The 20081-nt window shown below is 41.3% G+C and overlaps 1 protein-coding gene across 1 annotated transcript in view; it reads left to right on the top strand.

Moving 5' to 3' along the window:
• PTPRG (protein tyrosine phosphatase receptor type G) overlaps positions 1 to 20081 on the top strand; it is a 417185-nt gene that overhangs the window by 82448 nt on the left and 314656 nt on the right. Inside the window, exon 3 of the mRNA XM_072876458.1 lies at positions 10019 to 10123. Coding sequence (XP_072732559.1) covers positions 10019 to 10123 — 105 coding nt within the window. The remainder of the gene's footprint in view (positions 1 to 10018; positions 10124 to 20081) is intronic.

Here is a 20081-nt window from a genome sequence, read left to right as displayed (position 1 = left end):
CCCTTTGAACAATGCAACTTACTTGGAAGGAAAGGAAAGAGTTCTCAAAATGGTAGGTCACGTTTTTGGGGCATATATCCCTGACTAAGAACTTGTTCAGTCAGCACAAAAAAACTCTATTTATCTCAGTTTCCACTTTAGATTTATATTTTTGGGAAATAAATGTGGATGAAACCCTTTGCTACAAAATCTGTATGTAATGCAAGCTGTCAGCATAAAAAAAGATGAAAAAACCCTGTTTTGTAGATCATAAGCCAAATTGAATGCATTTTTACACAAATAAAAATGAATGCTTGTTTGCTTGGTTCTGCTCAGCTTTTAAGTTTGATCCTAAAATAATTTTTGTGGATCTGGCTGGAATTTCTGTCACATGCTGGAGGCACTAAATCTGGCGACCTGAGCGCTGCTGATCTGTTTCAGTGCAGAGTGATACAAATCTCAAGTTATTTCTGCTCGATCCGGGGGAGCATGCTGGTTTATGCCCTTCCATCTTTCCTCCAGGAGATTGTGCAGCTATAGATGGCGAGACCTGACTGCAAACTGAGAGGAAGATATCTCACAGTGGGACTAGACCATTTCTCCTTTCTTTTCTTAAATAGTTCTTTATTGAGCTTTCCACCTTCTGCATTAATTTGAAAGCCTGAACCAAATAACCAGGAAGAGATTGATGTGGCCTCACTTTATTTCCCACAGTCAATAAATTGTTAAATGGGCCAAAGGACACGGGTTAAAAAAAAATCATTTTGTATAAAGAATGAGGGATTTTTATTAGCTGACAGAGCCCCTGTCTCTGAAGACTTTATAATGGGGCAAGTTTGATCTCATGCCATGCAGTGGGAGCAGCTCTGTTGGCTTCATAAAGTGCCTCGCTGTTCTCCATGAGAATGAAATCAGCACTGTGCCCTGCATTTTCTGCTGAATGAATGCTGGGCTTGCTGCTCCTTTGGTGTTAGAGGCAGGTGAGTTTGAAGGGATGCCTTGGAGTGAGGACTCCATGCAGCGTCAATGCCAAACTCTTCCCCAGGAGAGATGTGGCATCTCTCTTAGGCAAGAACAGAGTCTCCCTCCCTCAGACTCTGCATAAGCTTAGTAGAGAAAGCCCTGGTTTGTAGATATATGCTTGTCTTTACTGATATAATGCAAAGGTGGTTTTAATGGGATGATGACATGAGTAACTGAAATCGTAGGCTACCTATGGGGAAGCATGAATGTGTCTGGCAAGATGGCAGCCAGGGTAGGCAGAAGTCGTGCACAGAGCAGGTCTGCATCATGAGGTCCTTGCTATGGTTATTTGCATGAGTCTAGTAATTTTTATTTTTTTTACCAAGATACTACTTGTGATGTGACTTAGGGGAATCTGTTTTGAAAATGTAATAAGGCTGTACTACGACAAATGCTGGCAGTGGGTACAAGCAAAGTATTTCCAGAGCAGAGAGCTGAAACTGGTGATTTTGCATGAGTTTGTGTGTTTTTGTGAGTATTACTGGGTTTAGTGAAGTGAAAATGGTATGATTCTGCATTAAACAAGGAATTGAAGGTACAAAATACTCCATTAAGGTCTCATTTATTTGCTATTCAGAGGCTGCTCTTCTAACATTGTGCGTGCTGCAGTACCTGATTATGTGAGAATGAGAGGTGGTTCCAGCCACGGTGTTTTTTGTTGTAAAACCCTTAAGGTTTAGGTACTTGCAACAAGGCAAGAAGTGAAATAAAGCCCCCTTTTGCCATTGTTAGTTCGTTGTACAAACAAGTCTCCGTTACACGTGTGGCTTATACATTTCCTGGATAAACCATGCCATGAATGAAGAGACCAAGATGGCCCCTTCTCGGTGTGCCTGTGCTGATGGATTCAAGTCCCTTCTGCACACATACACTGTGCTGCCTCTGGATTCCAGCTTGTTCCAAGCTTGACTTCAAGCTTCCCCTTGGGGAAATAGCGCAAAGACTTTGGAGCAGGCTGTGTGAGCAGTCATTTTGCCCTGCTACCGGGGTTTTCATTGCCTTGGTTCGCTCTGACCGGGCTACCCTAGATATTGGAGAATTGAGTTGATCTGTTTTCTCCCTAATATCTGCTGTGATTCAGTCGGCGCTGGCTGAGAGAGCATCAGCTTTCCTGTGGAGGTCAGCCTTGCTTATGAACCTCTGCTCTGAAGTTTTATTTCTGTGTTTGCATCATGCATTGTTATGAATAAAATTCAGAGGTGACATGACCCTTCTGAAGTACAGCATGGAGAGGCAATGAACAAGGATGAGGATTCCTCCTTTTAAGAAATGCAGATAATGATTGTTAACAGAAGTCTGAGGGACTGTGAAGGATGCCTGGACCAAGAGTTTTCAAGGTTACAGAGTTTTCAGGTGCTTCCAATTATTTTTCTGTCTGACTACCCAAATCAGAAGTGTCTGAAAGGAGTCCGGTTTTTAGGATGTAATGTGCATTAGTCTTCTTTAAGGTATCTCAACTTAGATGCCTAGAATACCAGTCTGTTTGAAAACTTTGTCTTAAAGGTAGATGGAGTGTATTTCTGCATGCAGGGAAGCGTCAGGGAACAGTTCAGTGGGATAAAGGTTTTACTCTGGGTTTGGATCAAACACAGCTAGTTTTGATGTATTTGCAGTTCTCAGTAGTGGGGGATGAGTGTTTCTGAAGCTGGGGTCCTCAAACTTTGTTTCCGCAGCTATCGCCATTGCACGCTCTTTGCAGTGTGACGTGAACAGCAGTCCCTCCATCCTGGAGGAGAAGTGCAGTTGTCTGGGCTATTTTTTTTTTTTTGCTCAGCATTTCTGCATTTTTCTCGGGGAAAAGATAACAGACTGGTTTTTTTAATGACATGTTGCTCACACACGGGTAGATTTGAGCTCACGTACTGCAGTCTGAGAACCCTTAGTCTAAGGGTATTCCCCAAGTTCTCTGGCAGAAGCTTTGCTGCAGGGCACTGTCCTCCTGGAAGGGGTGACGTTGCAGTTGGTTTAATTTGTGTGTTTTTATCTTGATATGGAAATTGTTGGCACTGTTGGTTATCTGGCTGACTTTGCATATTCCTAGCAGAAGTGCTGCAGGTGATGCCAGTTGACATCAGTGGTCCAAATTCACCAGCTATGTCATATCTTGCACAGCTGATGCCAGCAGAGTGTAGGCCATGAAAATGCAAAATCAAGCCCTTTCTAATCATCCGGCAGCATCTGTCTGTTCCTGGCCTCCCAAGCTTCTTTTTCCAAGTCCCCTTAATGGGGCATCATTAATGCAACTTGAAGTTGTCTTACTGTCTTGCTAATGAGCTTTGCTCCTCTTGCTTATAAAGCCAGGCAGGCTGAGAGAAGGATCCATGGGAACTCGGAGGAGACGGGTTTGCTCTTCCCTGGGAGGGCATCTGCTCTGCTGGAGAGTGGTGATAGCACTGGGCGCTGCGGTACACTTGCGTGTCCTTGTTCTGGTTTGGCATCAGGCTTGCTCTGAAGTAGGAGGTTTTCCCGTTGCCCTTAAACTCCATTCCTTGTAATGTAAGGAAAAGACTGTGCTGAAAATCTGTTGGCTGTTGCTTGTCTGCATCAGCTGTAATGCTTTGGGACTTGCATTGTGTTGATACATTGGAGTAATACAAAATTGCATTACGCTTAGCTTGCTGGCTTTGAACTCAACAGGTTACCGAGGGTTAATGCACCTAGTGACTGGTGTATTCATGTTTGGGATAAGGGCTTTTAATTCCGCTAGTTAATGTAATCCCCACAGTTTGACAGTGTGTTCCTTGGACTATTTTTCATCTTCAAATTGCAGTCTGCTTGTTAGTTCCTGTAAAGGCCTGCTGTGCTCTGCATTTATGTTCTTGTTCTTAGGATTTGCTCTGTTACCACATCATCTATCAGACACGTGAACAACAGAGAATGAATGCTGTGAAAAGTCCCTATGCCATTTTTAGGAATAGACCTGTGGATTCTGCTCATGCAGGAATTAAGGGGCTGCCTGGGTGACTGTCATCTGGGAAAGGGATATACATCTCTCGGCAGACGTAGCATCCGGGTGTCTGTTATTTCACTTAGTAGCGAGAAACTTGTGATTTGTAACCCCCATATTTCATTAATGGAAAGCTGTGAAAAGTGCATGTGTGTTCATAGGAGAATAGATTTTGTCTTTTATCTGATAATCAGAAGAAATCTCTGCAGCATAATCAAAGGGAGAAGTCTGATTCAGAATATAATTTGTTGATGCTGTCTGACCACCATATGTTGTTTTAACTTTCATCCTTCTTTGGCAAGATATAAAATAATCTGCAAAATATGGGAATCCATGGCTGGAGAGTCTGTTTAAAAGTAATGCACTATCAAAATGGATTAGCTGTGCCTGAAATATTTCTAGATTTATTTGCTGTCAAAGGGTGGTAAAATATTTAAAGCAAATAGCCTAGTTTTGTTTAGGGAGCTGTCCGTGAAAGAGCCTAGAGAGATGAATTTAACCTTTATTTAGTTTATTTGTACAAAAATATTTTAATTGTTTAATATTAGAAATTTATTTCCTACCATGTTTTTTTCTCCTCTCTTTTTCCCTCCTGGCCCATTTGACAACGTTTATTCTAAGAAATTGCCTGGAAGCCTAAACTCTTTTCAGCAGAGTGTGTGTTACAGTGCATAGCATTGCAGTGTCTTCAGCTTACCTGCTTCTCTTTAGCACAGTCCAATTAAAAATACAGTAAATGCACCTAGATAAAGATGCTGTTTTTTTCAGTGAGGCTTGCTTGAAGCTTTAGGCTTGCAGATGGCCAGGTGTCTTGGCTCACTGATCTCTTAAACTCAATTTAAGAGATGATACGAAATCCCTTCAGGTAATGCTTCTGTACCCCCACCCTCTTTTAAAATGCAGTGTTGTGCAATCTTCAAGAAAATAGTGGTTTTCTGGTTTTTGAAAAGTTTCCTTTCTACAGACATTGATTTGATACAGAACTAATTGCTAGCATTCCTTATGATTTACTGCTTTTTTGCTACACACTAACAAGATTTTGTTTTTAATCCTCCTGCTTTAAGTGTTTTCGTGGTGTGACACTACTCCAGATTCCAATAGTCAAGTCGCTTGTCTCCGAAGGCTGGCTTGTTTTCCAGCAGCCAGCACCAGGTTGAACTACATCAGTTAAGAAGTGTGTCCACATTAGGAACTAGGACTAAACCCAGTACAACTGCTAGTATGGCCCACAGTGGCAGGTCACAGAATGATTATGACCTGGGCAATGTGTGTACCTTTGACTTTGTACCGTTTTAATCGGAACAGCTGAAAACAGATTTGTGTGCAACCCTCGTCTTCAAAGAAGGCTTAAAAGAATCCAACTTTGGCACACAATCTAGTTAATCTACCATCATAACTAATGATTTCACTATTCAGACATAAAGTATCGACCTTAAAGGATTTTTCTTACATAGCTGATGGCTTGATACCTTTTAAACACTAATGCCGAGGGTATAATCTCTCTGAATAGTATAATAGCTTTATATTTAAGGTAGATTGGGGATAAAATTTTGTGTTTTCATGTGAACTATGAATACTAGTAAGGTATTCAGGCAGGAATTACCTTATCGTACCTTTGAGGGCACTTATCAACTGATTTTTATTGGAAAGTTAATACATTGAGACAGAGTGAATGGAAAGCTGATCAGAATGCTAAGGCATATCCCAGCATTGCATTGCTTTTGCTGTCCGCAGATATGCGGCATGGGTTGATTCATTTAGCACATCATCTAAAATCATGTAGCGTTCAGTACCGATTAAAATTATATGAAATTGTGTGTAAGAGATTTCTCCGTGTTAGCTTTGAAGGATCCTCTATTCCTTGCAGAAGTAGTTGTGATAGGCACAGCCCAAGTCCACTGACTGCAGGTGTTACGCTTCATAGACACCAATACTGCACCAGCAGCCAGAGGAGTTACTCAGGATTTAATTTCACGCTTGTGTATCTGAGTGTAAGATTGGTCCCCTTCTCTTTTAATCGTGTATCTGCAAGTCTCAGACCATATATTATGGTATTCATTACTCCTCTGCCATCAGCACTGGCATAATGTATCAAATGAAACCTTGCAGGGCAAGGGCTTCTGCTGTCCTTTCTCTTTCTCTCTGCCTCCTGCTGTGTGTGTGTGCTTATATTCCACCCCACCCCTCTATCTTGCCTGCTCCATTTTGAGCCTTCCTGGAGCGTGTTCCTGCCCCTCCTATTGTCCCAATTTCCACTTCCCCAACTTTTCCAGCGTTCTCAGAAGAGAGGAGCCTGCCCGTGTTTGCTCCGTGCGGGACCAGCCCGTCTAATTGCTGGCTTTTCTCCAGCATCCAGTTCTGCAGGAGTGGAGCTGTTAACTGTCTCCAAGCTGAAAAAGACTTGTGGAAACCTGTAGCAATTGGTGCTAATATAACTTAACTTTCTTAAATATTTTCTCCAAAACTTGTTTGGATGTTAGAAACACTGGACGATGTCAGTTGAGTTTGAGTTGCTTATTTGCATGTATAGCTTCTGAAACTGTGGAATTGGAGCATTTCACAAAAATGAATAAGTGTGCTCTAATGGCTGGAGCTGAACAAAGTATTTTAGCTGTATGTATTTTCAGTGAAAGAAGCAGATTCAGCAACACTGAGATGCCTATTAAATTTTCATTGGTGGTGTCAAGTTGTTTTGGTTGGAGTACGTCCCCAGCCCCCCCCAAAAATCTGGAAAAAGTAACAATTCTGCCTGAAACATAAGATGGGTTTGATATGTGAAGCACTTTTTGTTTTTGAAATTACTTGAATGCTTTGGCTCTTCCAAACTTCTATCTGAAAAGCCATTGTATGCTCTTGCACCTCTTCAGTAGGAGAGAGTCCATTGACCGCACTTGACACCACAGAACAAAAGCACCATGAGATCGAGTCTGTGGTTTCCTGATGACTTTACCAGTAGAAGATATTGCCAACAATAGCTATTTGTTCCCACAGTGTTTTCTTGGAGTGTGTGTGCAGCCCCATGCCGAAATGCATGGCTGTACTGTGAACAGGGTGGGGAACTGAGCCAGCTTAGGGAAGAAGGTGGTGTCATGATTTTTGATAGAGGTGGACCATTACCTTTCCAGTTCACAGCATGGCCAGAGATCTTGACCTATCATCCTTTTCCCAGAGTTTCTGCAGCTATCCAGTAAACATATATCTTCTCTAAATTGCTAATGACTACTGAATTATTGCACATTTGTAAGGGGGCTATTGACATTACTGTTGGGCTGCCTAACAGTGATGCAGGATTTTATTTAGAACAGGATGTTCCAATTTGTTTCTCTTTCAGTCCTACAGAAGATATTTAGCAGTATAACCAGCAAGTTCCTTCCCACAATTCTCTTGACAAATACTTGAGCTTCCCTCTTGGTTTGTAACATCCTTTTAGGTGGAAATAAATTTGTGTACAGCATGGCTCTTCACCATTTATAAGTGTAGATAAATGTACAAATCTATTAAGTGTCTATGCAGAAAACTAAAACTGCATATTTTCACAGGAATGTCAGGTTTTTAATTGCATGATGCTGACTGAAGCAAATGTTCAATTTCACATTAAAGTTAGGCATTCATAAAGGCTTGGATTTGCATAATTTAATTTTCTGCACAGAGGATACTGAAAATCAATGGTATGATTCATAGCCATACCATGGTTGCCATGTGTCTTTTTGACGGTTCAAGCTAGGAGTACAAAGGGTTTTACAACTTCAGATGTTTCGCACTAAGAGCCTTTTTTCCTTCAAAAATATAGATTACTTAGACCTAGTTTCTTTCTTCTGATGGTAAGGCACACAGAAGGGCTCACTGAGCAGGTACCTGCAGGAGTACCTTATTCCTTGGAGGAGGCAGGGTGAAATCTTCCTTCTGCCTGCAGGAATCAATTTTTCTGGGCGACAACTATTTGCCGCCTCTACGTAGAGTATGCTCGGAAGAAAGCTGCTGTTGTCTTTCCTTTTGTAATAAGGAGGGACTTTAGGTGTATTTCTCAGCACATGTGATTTTTAAGTGAATAATTGGGCCATTTTTTTTTCTGACAGCCTTTCCAGCCATCCACATAGGTTATTTCTATGTTCTCTTCCTTGGGATTTTGATGGTCTCTGATCTTTGCTCAGTTTTTTGTGTTGTGTGGTTTTGGTTGGTGTTTTTTTTGTGTGTGTGTGTGGTGTTTGTTTTTTTTTTTGCCAAGAGGGTTTGGGTCTCCACATCCCTTACCTGTTCTTTCCTGTTGAAATGAGTGCCTGTTGCCTCCCAACCAGGTAGACACATTAGGATAAATCAGAAGAGGAAAATAAGGTACATAATATAGTGTTGCCTACAAATCCTGGTATTCCCGATGTATTCTAGCATTTCTAGTTCGCAGCCTGCAGTGAATTAGCATTTAGAAAGTTGCCAAGAAATCTGGAAAACTCATTCAAATCAGAGGCTCATAATAAATTGCACAATTAGTACCTTTGCTCGCACAAGAGAAAATTTGGCAGGGGCAAACCTGTAATGCCTTTCCTGAGGTTGCGTGACTTTTCCTACCACTTCAGGATTCCAAAATCTGCAGAAATCCATGATCCACATTGCAGAGTGAAGGTTGTCTATAGAGCTGTTTGGCATACATGGATAGCCCTCGGACACAGCGTGCTCTCCGCTACTGTGGTACAAAGCGGGTGTCACCCAGAAGCTTTTCTCAAGGGAAAGCAAGCCGAATTCTGAGTTACTGGGGCTTGATGTTCAATAAAGTCCTGTTACAAGCTTTGTGTCAGCCCAGCTGTAACTAGCCTGGGAACAGAAGGGAATACAGTGCTTGGTGACTGCATATGGGTAGCAGTGCTTTACATGGTTTTCTAAAGTTTTAATTTGAACTATGCAGCTAGTTTCCTACTGATCACATAAGTGGTTTGGGATCAGTTGGACTTAAATTTCCATGGAGCCAGTTGGTGCATACTTGTTCTTCACATTCTGCATCTGTGGATCTAAGTGGGGTTTTTTTGTTTGTTTGTGTGCGTTCATTATAGCACAAAAGTTTTTGGCTGTGGTGCTCTGAGAAAGGTAGTTGAATTTATTACAGACTTTTTACTGACATTTGTGAATTCACACACCTCCAGTTTGGTTCAGTCAGATGCCTAGAAACAATAAGCAAAAAAACCCCAAACAATCCATGTCTTCATGGAAGCTATGCATTCCTTCACAAGAAAAAAAAATATATTGTTTGAGGTATAAAAGAAAAATCCTGGGATGCAATGTAGGATGCGTTCTTTTCTGTTTTGGTTGATGAATTTAATTCCTTCTAGCCTGTGAAGTTTTACAAAGATTTCTTAATTACTGGCCTGTCCCTTTCATGTCGTAAGGCACTGGTATTGCACGCTGGGTATTTTGTCTGACATACGCGCCCTTGCTCTGGCTAGAAGGCAGGGCTGTGTGTCTGCCTTGCTTGAGCGGATCATATGAGGGGTGTTACTCGAGCCTTGCTCGTGTTGAGACTCTTACCCAGCACGCTGTGGGCTCAGGTCTGCAGGCTGTACATGGAGGAGATTCATTCGGTCCTGAGTGAAACTGTTCTATGTGGGATTTTCAGATGTGGTTTAAAATAGGTGCAGTTATGAGAACCAGGATAACACTGTACCGGCATATTCCACATGCTTGCATCTGTATTCTTTTAAGCATCTTGATAATTTTTGTGTTGGATTACAATTAGTAGTTTGGTGGTCGCTAGCAAAGTAAGCTATCTTTTGGGTCTAGACAGAGAAAGTGAGGTCATATGTCATGGCTCATACTTGTTTGCTTGTGTATATCAGAATTTCCTTATGGAAATTACTGGAGTTGTGCAGGCATGTGCCAGGTCAGAATAAAGGCATCAGTGAGTCCTGGCTTCTGTGAATCAGCTTTGGATGGTGGGTTTTCATGGGTGAGGAACATGCCTGCTAAATTTTCTATAAGCAATGCCAAGTTTGTAGTCTCTGCTCTGCAGATTTAAGCTTCACAGCATAAACTCCAGGGAGTAAATACCACTTTCCTAATGATTGCTGCTTCTTCTCTTCCCAGCTCTGACTGAAGGTTATGTTGGCTCTCTGCATGAAAACAGACATGGTAGTTCTGTGCAGATACGGAGGAGAAAGGCTTCGGGGGATCCTTACTGGGCGTACTCGGGTGAGTTGACTTCTTCAGAGGACTGAAACATGAAGTATCTCCAAAATCAAATTGTTTACTTGCTTTTTGTTGTTCTACACTCAGAAATAGTTTAAATTAGTTTTACAGTGTATTTTCTTTTGCTGACTTCTTTGCAAACTCCTTCTACACACATCCTCTCCTTTCTTGCATTCCTGCCATTTACCTGCAGGATTTGCCTTATTACTCTGCTCCTTCTCTGTCTTCTTTTAGTTTCTTAACACACGCTTAAAAAGACATACTCCCACAAACTTTTCTTTACTCTCCTTGTCCAATCCGTACATTCCCAAGCTCACCATTTGCTTACCCTGTCGAGCCTTCTAGGAAGGCTGTAAGCATTCATATATACATCCAGGTAAAAAAACTCCCTAGAAATGTTACAATGATTTCTTTGCGTGCATATATTTTTGCGGTAGTGTATAATGAAGACTGAGACCTGTCAGTGCAGCATCACATCAGGATGTGTGATGCTGAGAAGGTAGGATATTGGGAGGGTATTTTATTATTTATCCCACTGCTCTTAAGTCTTATGGAAAACCTCATGTGTCTGCACAACTTTGAAATGCCACAAATGAAAATATACTTCAGAATGATGTCTTTGATGTATGGTTTAATGGTTGGTTCAGGTCTAGAAAATTCCAGGTCTGTATTTGAAGTTGTTACAAAACCCAACAACTTGAAATCATGTTAATAGCTATGTTGACTGTATGGAAGAATGTCTAATATCTAGAAACTTCTTATGAAGATTTCAAGCATCGTAATGAACTTGTGCGTGCTTTTTTGGAAGATCTGAGATGCATTTCAAACATTTGGTGCTCGTCCAAGAGGAATGTTGTGCAGGCCTAGTTTTAGCTGAAGGAAAAATATTACTTTCTAAGAAGTCTGAATACTGATACCAGATAAACAGGCAAATGTTAATTTTTGACTGCCAACTCCTCTCTTTTATACCGACAATAAATTTCATTGGAAATGAATTATTATAGGTAAGCTTAGAGTTTTTTTCCATTAATACACAAACTAACAGATGTCACAAGTTTTTTCTATTAGATCTCAAAATACAAGCTATCTTGATTTGCAAATGAGGTCACGCAAGTAAAATAAATCTAAACATTTCAGTAAGGTAGGACAAATGACCACTTTCTGTTAAACTTTTAGATTATCAGAGGGACAAATATTGCCACAAGATATACTTCCATATTGCAGCTTAAAATAACTTTTTTAGATTTTGAGCCCCCAAACTCATAAAGAGTAGAAATAAGTAAATAGAGGAAAAATTTGTATGTTGGAATGAATGGCCTGTTCCTATCTGCTGTTTTGTGTAAAAATATTACAAGTGCCAATTGGCAGGTTTATTTTGTTTCTGTTACTGAAAAATGTATTTGGAGTATTCATTGCAGGTAGTTAAATGAAAATGTTTTTAAAAAGGTGAAACTAGTGGAATTATTCTGTTGTCAGATGTGTCAAAACTCTTTGCTTGAGTTACTGGACTTTTTTTTTTTACTAGTCCTGGTTTAAAAAAAAAAGGGGGGGAGGACCCCCCCCAAAAAACCAAACCAAACAAACAAAGCAACAAAAAACCACAAGCCCACCACACACCAGTTTATGCATAGACAGTTTTCCTAATTCTGTTTTTGTGATGGTGGTGTTCTTCCTTTGAGTAATATCACTTGTTCACCCCTCCAAAAAAGCTTTTACCACCCACGAATCCTTTTAGATTTATGTCAAAATAAAATGTATCGTCCTGATGTGTAATTATACCTTACCTTTTGGGGTTTTGCATCCTTTTGTCTATTGATAAATCTCCTGTTTCTATGAGGAAAATAGCCGATCTGTTTTTCAGAGAACAGATAGTGACTTCTCAGCTGTCAATCGCATGCCATTCTACCTGATTAGTGCTATCTAATTAGAACCTTTTTGTCACTATTGCTGATAAAAAGAGTAAATTAGGAAATGGAAAAGGTAGAAATGATATATCTACCAGCACTTGTCAAGAACCAGAAGAGGATATAATATTGTTTTCTCAGGATGCTTTGTCAGGCTACTGCTTGAACAGAGTGTCTTGAAATGCCATTCCAGGGGAATGTGGTTTGGGACCAAGACTTCCAGCTGCAGAACGTGAGTCTTCACCAGAGGTTTCTTCACCAAAGGTTTTGTGACATGAAATAGAGGTGTGAACAAACAGCCTAGGTACTGCGTGTCCCGGCTGTATGGGTTGTGCATATACTGCATCTGAGCAAGCCCGTCCTGGAAGCGGATGGAGATCTGGTGTCCTCCTGAGCCATGCTGTGGTCTCTGCCTGCAGGGAGGAGCAGCTCTGCCCTGCTGAGCCCCGCGGCGAGCGCCTGGGGATCTGCGTGAGAGCTGGAGGGGCAGGGCCACGTGCCGAGATGCAGGCAACGATTTGGGTTGTGTCTGAGAGGGAAAAGGCAAAGGCAAGTAGAGGCTTGGCAAAGACATGGTTATTTCTAAAGGAATATGCCAGGGTTGATGCTATGTCTTGCAGGAGGCTCAGTATTGCCAGCATCTCCCTGAGAAAGGGAGGAAATTAAGATGAGCAATTAGGTGGGGAAAGGGGCCTGTGCTCTGTTAGAAACTGGATGTTTCTACAGGCTGCTGCTTTGTCATGTCTTTTCATATGTGGGAGTTTCTCTCGCTTTCCTCCCCTCACTTGGTTCCTTCCAGCTCCATGTGGGATTTTCAGCCACTTCAGCCTCCTTTATCTGATGTCTTTTGTCCATATTTGCTCAGTGAGGGGGCCAGAGGTAATGAAAATGCCTAGCTTCTGTGTTCAGGTTGAAGATGGGAATAAATGGTGGGTGGCAGAGCCCAGATGCCAGACAGATGTTTGTTTCTAGCTGAGCACAGTGAGGAGGATGATCATGTTATCTGTTTCTTTCTCCTTGCTCTTCCATTCCCCAGAATATTTCCCAGGAACCCTGAGCAGGGCTTGGCTAAGCAGTTTATGTACTAACAACGTTTGTCCTGCGGGAAGGGTTTTGGACATGACTAGGAAGTTTACATCAAATGAGCCTACAGAGAGCAGAAACTTTGCTCTGCAGTAAGCAATTAGTCTGTGTCAATGGTTTCCAAGCTCTTTTACAGACCTTATCTGGTAGGCTGTTTTCCTTCCCTATCCTCAAATGGTTAGGCCAGCTCCCCTCCAGTTAGTTGTACAACATCTGCTGGCCCAGCCCCAGCAATTATGGGCAGGGAAGAAAGTTATGCTAGACTGTGTGCTGGTGAATTTGAAGTTTCTCCTAAGGGAATTTGCCAACTGGAGTAAATAAGACCAGGACAGCTTCTGCCAGCTGTCAGTGGACAGCTGTCTGTTGAACCCCAATATTGACCAGCATGCTCATGTCTCTGCTGGGCCTACATTAGGCTGGACTATGGCTTTATATTGATTTCAACTGAGCTGTACTGATTTATAGCAGCAGAGGCTTCTCTGTATTTATGGCTGTGCCTGCCTGCTTGCAGAGCTTTTGTATTTTGGGGCTTAAGTGTTCTGTAATAAATCCTGAAGTGGGGTTGGAGAGGTCTGAATGCAGCCAGGCAGTTGTGGTTTTCCTGCCTGGGGGTGAAAAAAGGGCACAGCCATACTGCAGAGAGCCCTCAAGTCTTTATCTTCCGCAGGATATATCTGTCCTAAACTGTGCTTATGGAGTAATTCCTCTGTAGCCTGTAGGAAACACTACTGCTGCTCCATGCTCTTGTGGAGGGTGAATGGTCCAGGAGCTGGTTTAAACTCTGGAGATCAGGAATTTTCCCAGTCTCATGAGCTATCTATGGCATTGCCATGTACTGCCTGGTAGTATTGCTCCTTTCAGGCACAAGAGTTTAGAGAGGATAAATTTCAATTATTGATCAGGAGTCAGACAACCCCTGGGTCTGTAACTTTTGTATAAGGCACCTGCATACCTAAATGTCCCTGTGACAGGACCCTGTGAACTTCAGTGCCCTGTGCTCAAACTGCGCGTGCCCTGGACAAAGGCATGGAGCCTGCACCACAGAGCTCTCGCTTCGCTGTGTGATTGTAAAGGAAAGGATTTTTAAGCCTTATAAAATAAACCTGTTGTCTACAGACACAATTCTGACTGTAACATTTATTCCAGTTCAGAAATAAAACTCGCAAAAATAAAGACTAGATAATTAAATGAAGGCGGCCCATTTTAAATGGATTCTGTCAAAAAGACAGAAGGAAACACAATCAGCCTTTCAGAAGAAACTTCGTTAACTCTATGCTAGCAGCTCTTTAAACCAAATTCAGACGTGAGCAAACACTGAAAACAGAAGACTAACTTGTCTTTAAATAGGAACTGCAAGACCAAACAGAGACTAAGATCTCCTAGATGTTCTTTTTGGGATTTTTCAGCAAGCTCAAACTACATTTCTAGGGGGATTTCTCTGCGCCTGTGTTTTCGTGTATGTTTTGGCAAAGTATTTATTCCATGATCGTGTCTTACAGTTTGCCAAAGACTTCCTAAATTGCGACTGGCCACGTTACTTGCAGTGTAACAGGAATGTGGAATAGGCGCAGCACAGTCAAAGCAAGAAGTAGGTGTGGATCCTGAATGTGCTTCAGTGCAGTCTTTTCACAATAATCTTTTCTGTTTAGTCTAACCACTGAATGGACAAGTTTGAAATGATTTTTAACACATCCTTGTAATTGCCACAGAACTAAGTATGTTTCTAACACCTGTAATAGTGACAGATAGTCAGGTTCCTTGTCATAAGAGTGGAAGCATTTTTGTAAATATATAAGCTGTTTTAAAAACAAACAAAAAAACCAAACCAACCAACCAAGCAAACACACAAACAAACAAAACCACAAAAAACGAACCAACCACAAAAAACCCCCCTGAAACAAAACTTGAAAAGAAATCCTACAGAAATATGCAATTGAAACATCTACCAGAGCCAGGGCTTTCCGGCTGGCCCTCCCTTGTGTAATGTGTCCTGCTTCACAGAACACAATATTCCAGACATTTAAAGATGCCTCTCAAGGTCAAGTGTTGTATCTGTCAGTGCTGAGACCACTTTGCTGGTGACCTGAGCAGACCCTATTTTGCCTTGCAGTAGCCCAAAAAATGGGTAGTGAGAGGGTCAGGACTTTAGGAGGAGATTACGGTATGAGATGCTGACCCAGATGCTTGTATCTTAAGTGATAATAGCTCTAAAGGGCCTATACCTACTCATATCTGTTTTTCTGAAAAACTATTATGTAAAATTAATGTGACAATCATTGCATGAGATTGTGGAAAACCAGAAGTGGCTATGGGGCAATATTGCTCCTTACTCTGTTACTCAAATCGGGAAATTCCTCTTGAAGTCTTCAGGTATAAGATATGATGTCTCATTATTCCCAGTAATAACATGTGTGATCAATGGGTATGGAATGGGAGGCCGCACTGTCCTGGGGCAGGAAGTTGTAGGCGATGGTGTCTTTGTCACGGGAGCTTCCCAGTTGAGCTGTGGTGCTGGCACTGGTGGGGCTGGTGTACCCTGCTCTCTTGATGGCTGTTCTGCTGATCAGCCCCAGTGTTGCAAGCTGACTCATACAAGGAATACTCTCTTTTAAGTAATCAAACCCATTTGGGCTTCTCGGAGAAGAAAAAAGCAGACACTGACTGAGGAGATATGTGTTCTTTTTACTTGTTTATTTAACTATGGCTTTGTAAAGAGAACCCTATGTAGCAAATGCACACAGTTGTTTTTTCTCTTTAATCTTATGGTGTATTCAAGGCATCTCTTTCCTCTTCGTACCTTTGATCTCTAATTTTCTGTGTGAAATTATTAGTGCTACTTATGATGCTTCTGTTCTTTACGCGTGTCCTTACTGATGTTTTTTTCTGTATAAAATGTTGGATCCTTTCTCTCCAAGATTCGGTGCAACTACCATGAACGTTAGTAGAAGTTAATAGAAGAAAAATAGGCTCCACAAGAGTAGGGATGACCCTGTGAGTGGGGAAAAGTGTCGATTTAAGAGTAGGAACTGTGGCCACACTGTCATGCTAGTGGATACTATCAGTGTGTGAATGCTTTGTCCTACAACACTTAAGAAGTTATTGCTGTCCTTTAAGATGCTATCATCTAAAATATAACCGGTGGTGAATATAAGAATTGAGTGTTCTTCTCAAAAGCAATTGCTGGCATTAAAACAGGAAAGATCAGTAAAGGTTATTTCCTGAAAGAATAGCAAATGGTGTTAACTGTGATGAAATGTAACTTGGTGATGTCCTTTGTAAATGTGTGAATTTCTCTCCCTTTGCTTAGATTGTTCTCATTAAATAAGCTGCTAAAGTGAATTGGACAGGAAATAATCAGCACATAGTAAGGAAAGCATCAAGACTTATTGAACTGAGAGGTAACTAATGGCCTATTTGCTGTGGTCAGTATTTCACTCTTTCTGTCTCTCAGAATAATAAATCTTGATATTGACCAAAACTCTGGCATACCGCGTGCACGGTTATCGTTCCACTGTAGGAGTACTCATCTCTGTTAAATGCAGGATGGTCAAAATGGGCAGGTTCTGTCTCTCTCCCTTCCTCACTCTTTTAAGCTAACTTTCTAAAGAGGAACGAAGCTGAGAGAACTAGGAAAAATATTCCCATTAATATCTGATCTGATCAGTAAACTGAGCTTTGAATATTTTATCTGTGTTCATCAGAGATGAATGGTAGTCTTCACTGAACCCTGCTGAAACCAGCTGTGATACATTCGTTTCCATGTGCAATGTTCTTAGAGCAACAGTTGTTCCAGAAATCAATGCTACGCTCTTTCAGAAGAGAAACATGGAAAACCATAGCTTGAGAATTTGCTGTTACTATCTAAGCACGAACCCTGATTTTTAATGTGCACAGCTAAAGCAAGTGGTATACTGCTGTGTGTTTTGTCAAATAAACAGGAAATACCATCTGTATATTTTGATTGTTTGTATTCTGACGGTACTGGGTCATGAGTCTTCATGTCCATGAGCTAGGCACTGTACAAATGTGCGTTAGACACGTACTTGTCTGCAGAATCTGTATCAAAATATGCGCTTACTAGGAGGATGTCAAGGAGAATGCTTTTTATCTTTCTTTAGCTATTCTGTGTTGTGAAGTAACAAAGATGAAATACTATCTTTTGGTTTTCTTATGAGAATGAAGACATAAGTTTTCAAGTTCCTATCCCTGAGAACAGGATATATCTTCCTAACCATAAGCTAGTGTGAATAAGGAATTCACAATCACATGTTTGTGTTGAGTATTTAACATTAGCAGTCCTTTAAGGAGAGCCAGCCTTGCCAGAAGCAATCCAAGTAGTCTGTATCATTTTTACTAAGCCATGTTGCTGTGGAGCACAGCTCTGATTGAGAGTCTTGTCATTTACTTTGTTTGTCTATTGGCAAGTTTCTAAATAATCTGCGAAGAAAACCTCAGATAGTAATTTAGTTTCTACTTAGACACAGACACGATTTCCTTATTGAATACCATTAATACTGTTTTCTCACTCTCCTTGCCACCTTTTCTTGTGTGCCATGCTTACAGTTTATTCCAAGTACTGTCACAGTCAATCCTGGTATCCAGTCTATAATGAAATGGTTGACTGAATTTTTAAATGTTAGACACGGTTATGGTGAAATTGCATATTTTGTTTTTTTTTGGCAAGGTTCTTTCTGGAAGTTGATAGTTTTTTATGACTTAAATACATTAAAGCAAATCTCTTGTTTTTTGAATGCTCTGAATTTTTTCTTTACTGTTTTTGAGTAGATAGGCCATTGGCAGATGAACAGCTTTGAGAAGCTTAAATATAAGAGGTGCAAAGAACCAGACGTTCCCTCAGCTTTCATTCTTTCAAGAAATTTTTCCCTACCACAGCACAAAAGTATAAAATAACTACAACAGATGCTGGATGAAATCTTCAGCGCTTCAGATACAGTTGTTCCAATACTACATCAAAGTATTTTTACTTCGCACTGCTGCAGTCACAGCTCTGGCTATCTACGCTGAAATGAGGAAGCACAAAGAGCTGCTTTTGCTGGGGAGGGGGGACCTCTCACTTCTTTAAATGTACTGTGTTTTTTGTTGCATTTTCTTTCAATGTGAACACTGAGACATTTGTAGAAAACCCTTGGAATGACAACAACCAGTGTACTGTTTCATAAAACTGAAAGTGTGCTGAAGTGCAGCAAAAAGTTATCAATTTAGCTGATTTCTAGGCATTGAAATAAGAAACAGGATAAAATATTTCAAGTTCTTCAGACATGAAAACATGTGAAATGCCTATATTTTAAACATACAAAAGAAAGATGGAGTATTTGAGTAGCAGCTGTGATACAAGCTCAGCGAATGGGCTGGAGAACACACAGAAGGTTGGAGTCTGCTGTTGCCTTGAGGTTCTTGAATGATTGCAGTAATACATTGAACTTCCAATCTTGATTTCATATGTAGCTGAACACATCTAGGAGAATAACAATGGGGGAAAAAAGTCTGCGAACAGCAAGGATACTGCAGTGAGAAACAAAGCAAGCAGGGAAGCTCTGAATAGTCTTGTAGTGTGTGGATTAAAAAAAAGTAGCTTGGCACAAACATTATTGCAATAGTCCAAGCATGAAATAATCAAGGAATGAATCAGAATTCTAGTTGCAGGATATAAGTGGAGTCTTTGTATGAAAAGGCTGAGCAAGGCTAGTACTGCAGTTGATGTAGTAGATGTAGAATTATTTTTGTGATGTCAGATGGCTGCTTTGTGTCACCCCAGTCGCTGTTCAGAAGATAATCTTCTTTTCAGTATCTCTGCACCAGGAATTGCCCCATCTCTCCCCTTTCCCAGAAAGTGACTCCATCTTGCGGAACGTGGCATCGGAGACTTGCAGTTTTTAATCATTATGATCCTTGAAAAAGCAGCCCCTGCCTGCAAGAGGAGTGCATCTGCCCCGCTGTGTTCCCTTGCAAAGGGAGAAGTGAGCAGAAGCAATGCTGCGGTGGGCTGCTGGCGGGGCATTCCCACCCAGCGCCTCGTCAGCTGCCAGCGGGGCAGTGTCTGCCGTGGGTGGGTGGAGGTGCCATGTGTTTCTTCTATGTTGAATGTCACAAGCCTATTAGAGAAAGGTAGAATTAAAAAGAGTCTAATTATGTATGTTCTGAGGTGTCCTTTGGTACTGCAGTATGAGCGCTTAGCAGTTGAGGGAGTTCTCATTCTTGTAATATCTCTGAGGTAGATGTGTTTACATGGTGGGAACTGAAGGACAGGGTAACTTCTGCTGTATGACGCATGGGGTATATCAACGAGTTAGAAATTCAGTCCGAGTCCCAGTGCTGTGCACTGTTTCTTAGGCCACACATCCAACCTTATCAAAGACTAATTGAAGAGATCTTGGTTGCCTTGGAGACTGCCTCTTCTTGGGGAGACCATCTCAGCAGCACAGGTGTTGGGAAGCTCCTGAGCTAACAGGAGGCCTTCCTGGAGGTGATCCAGCTATGGAGCTTAGTTCTTCCTTCAGCAGCAAACTGAACTTCCCCCTGTGCTGGCTGCTTTGTTGAAGCTCTCGGTCTGTCTGATGCTCTCGGCTTTTTCCAGTGGGATTGGGACAACGTTGGGCTTGAGTAAGAAGACATTATTTTCCTATTCAATACACTGAACATTTGTCTCTAAATTACAAAGTTTTTTATTAAAGACTGCATGTGCCCAAAGAGTTGGATGGGCACACTTTTAACCATCAAATTAAATAAATATGAAATCCTGCAATGGAGTGCAGAGCTGTGCATATAAATTACATCTTTAAACAGCACTTGAATGATTTTCTGGAAATGTTTTTAACTCTCCTCTGAACTCTTAAGGGTCATCCCTGTAGCCTTCCTGTCTGAGGGAGGCTATTGGCACTGGAATGATTTAATGAAGAAGTATGTTGCTCTGTGGTATAGAAGTAATGTCAAGCCTTCCTGAGAACCTGAGTATT

This window comes from Ciconia boyciana, chromosome 11 (genome assembly GCF_034638445.1).
Source record: "Ciconia boyciana chromosome 11, ASM3463844v1, whole genome shotgun sequence".
Lineage (NCBI taxonomy): Eukaryota > Metazoa > Chordata > Aves > Ciconiiformes > Ciconiidae > Ciconia > Ciconia boyciana.
This window is presented reverse-complemented; position numbering and strand designations above follow the sequence as displayed.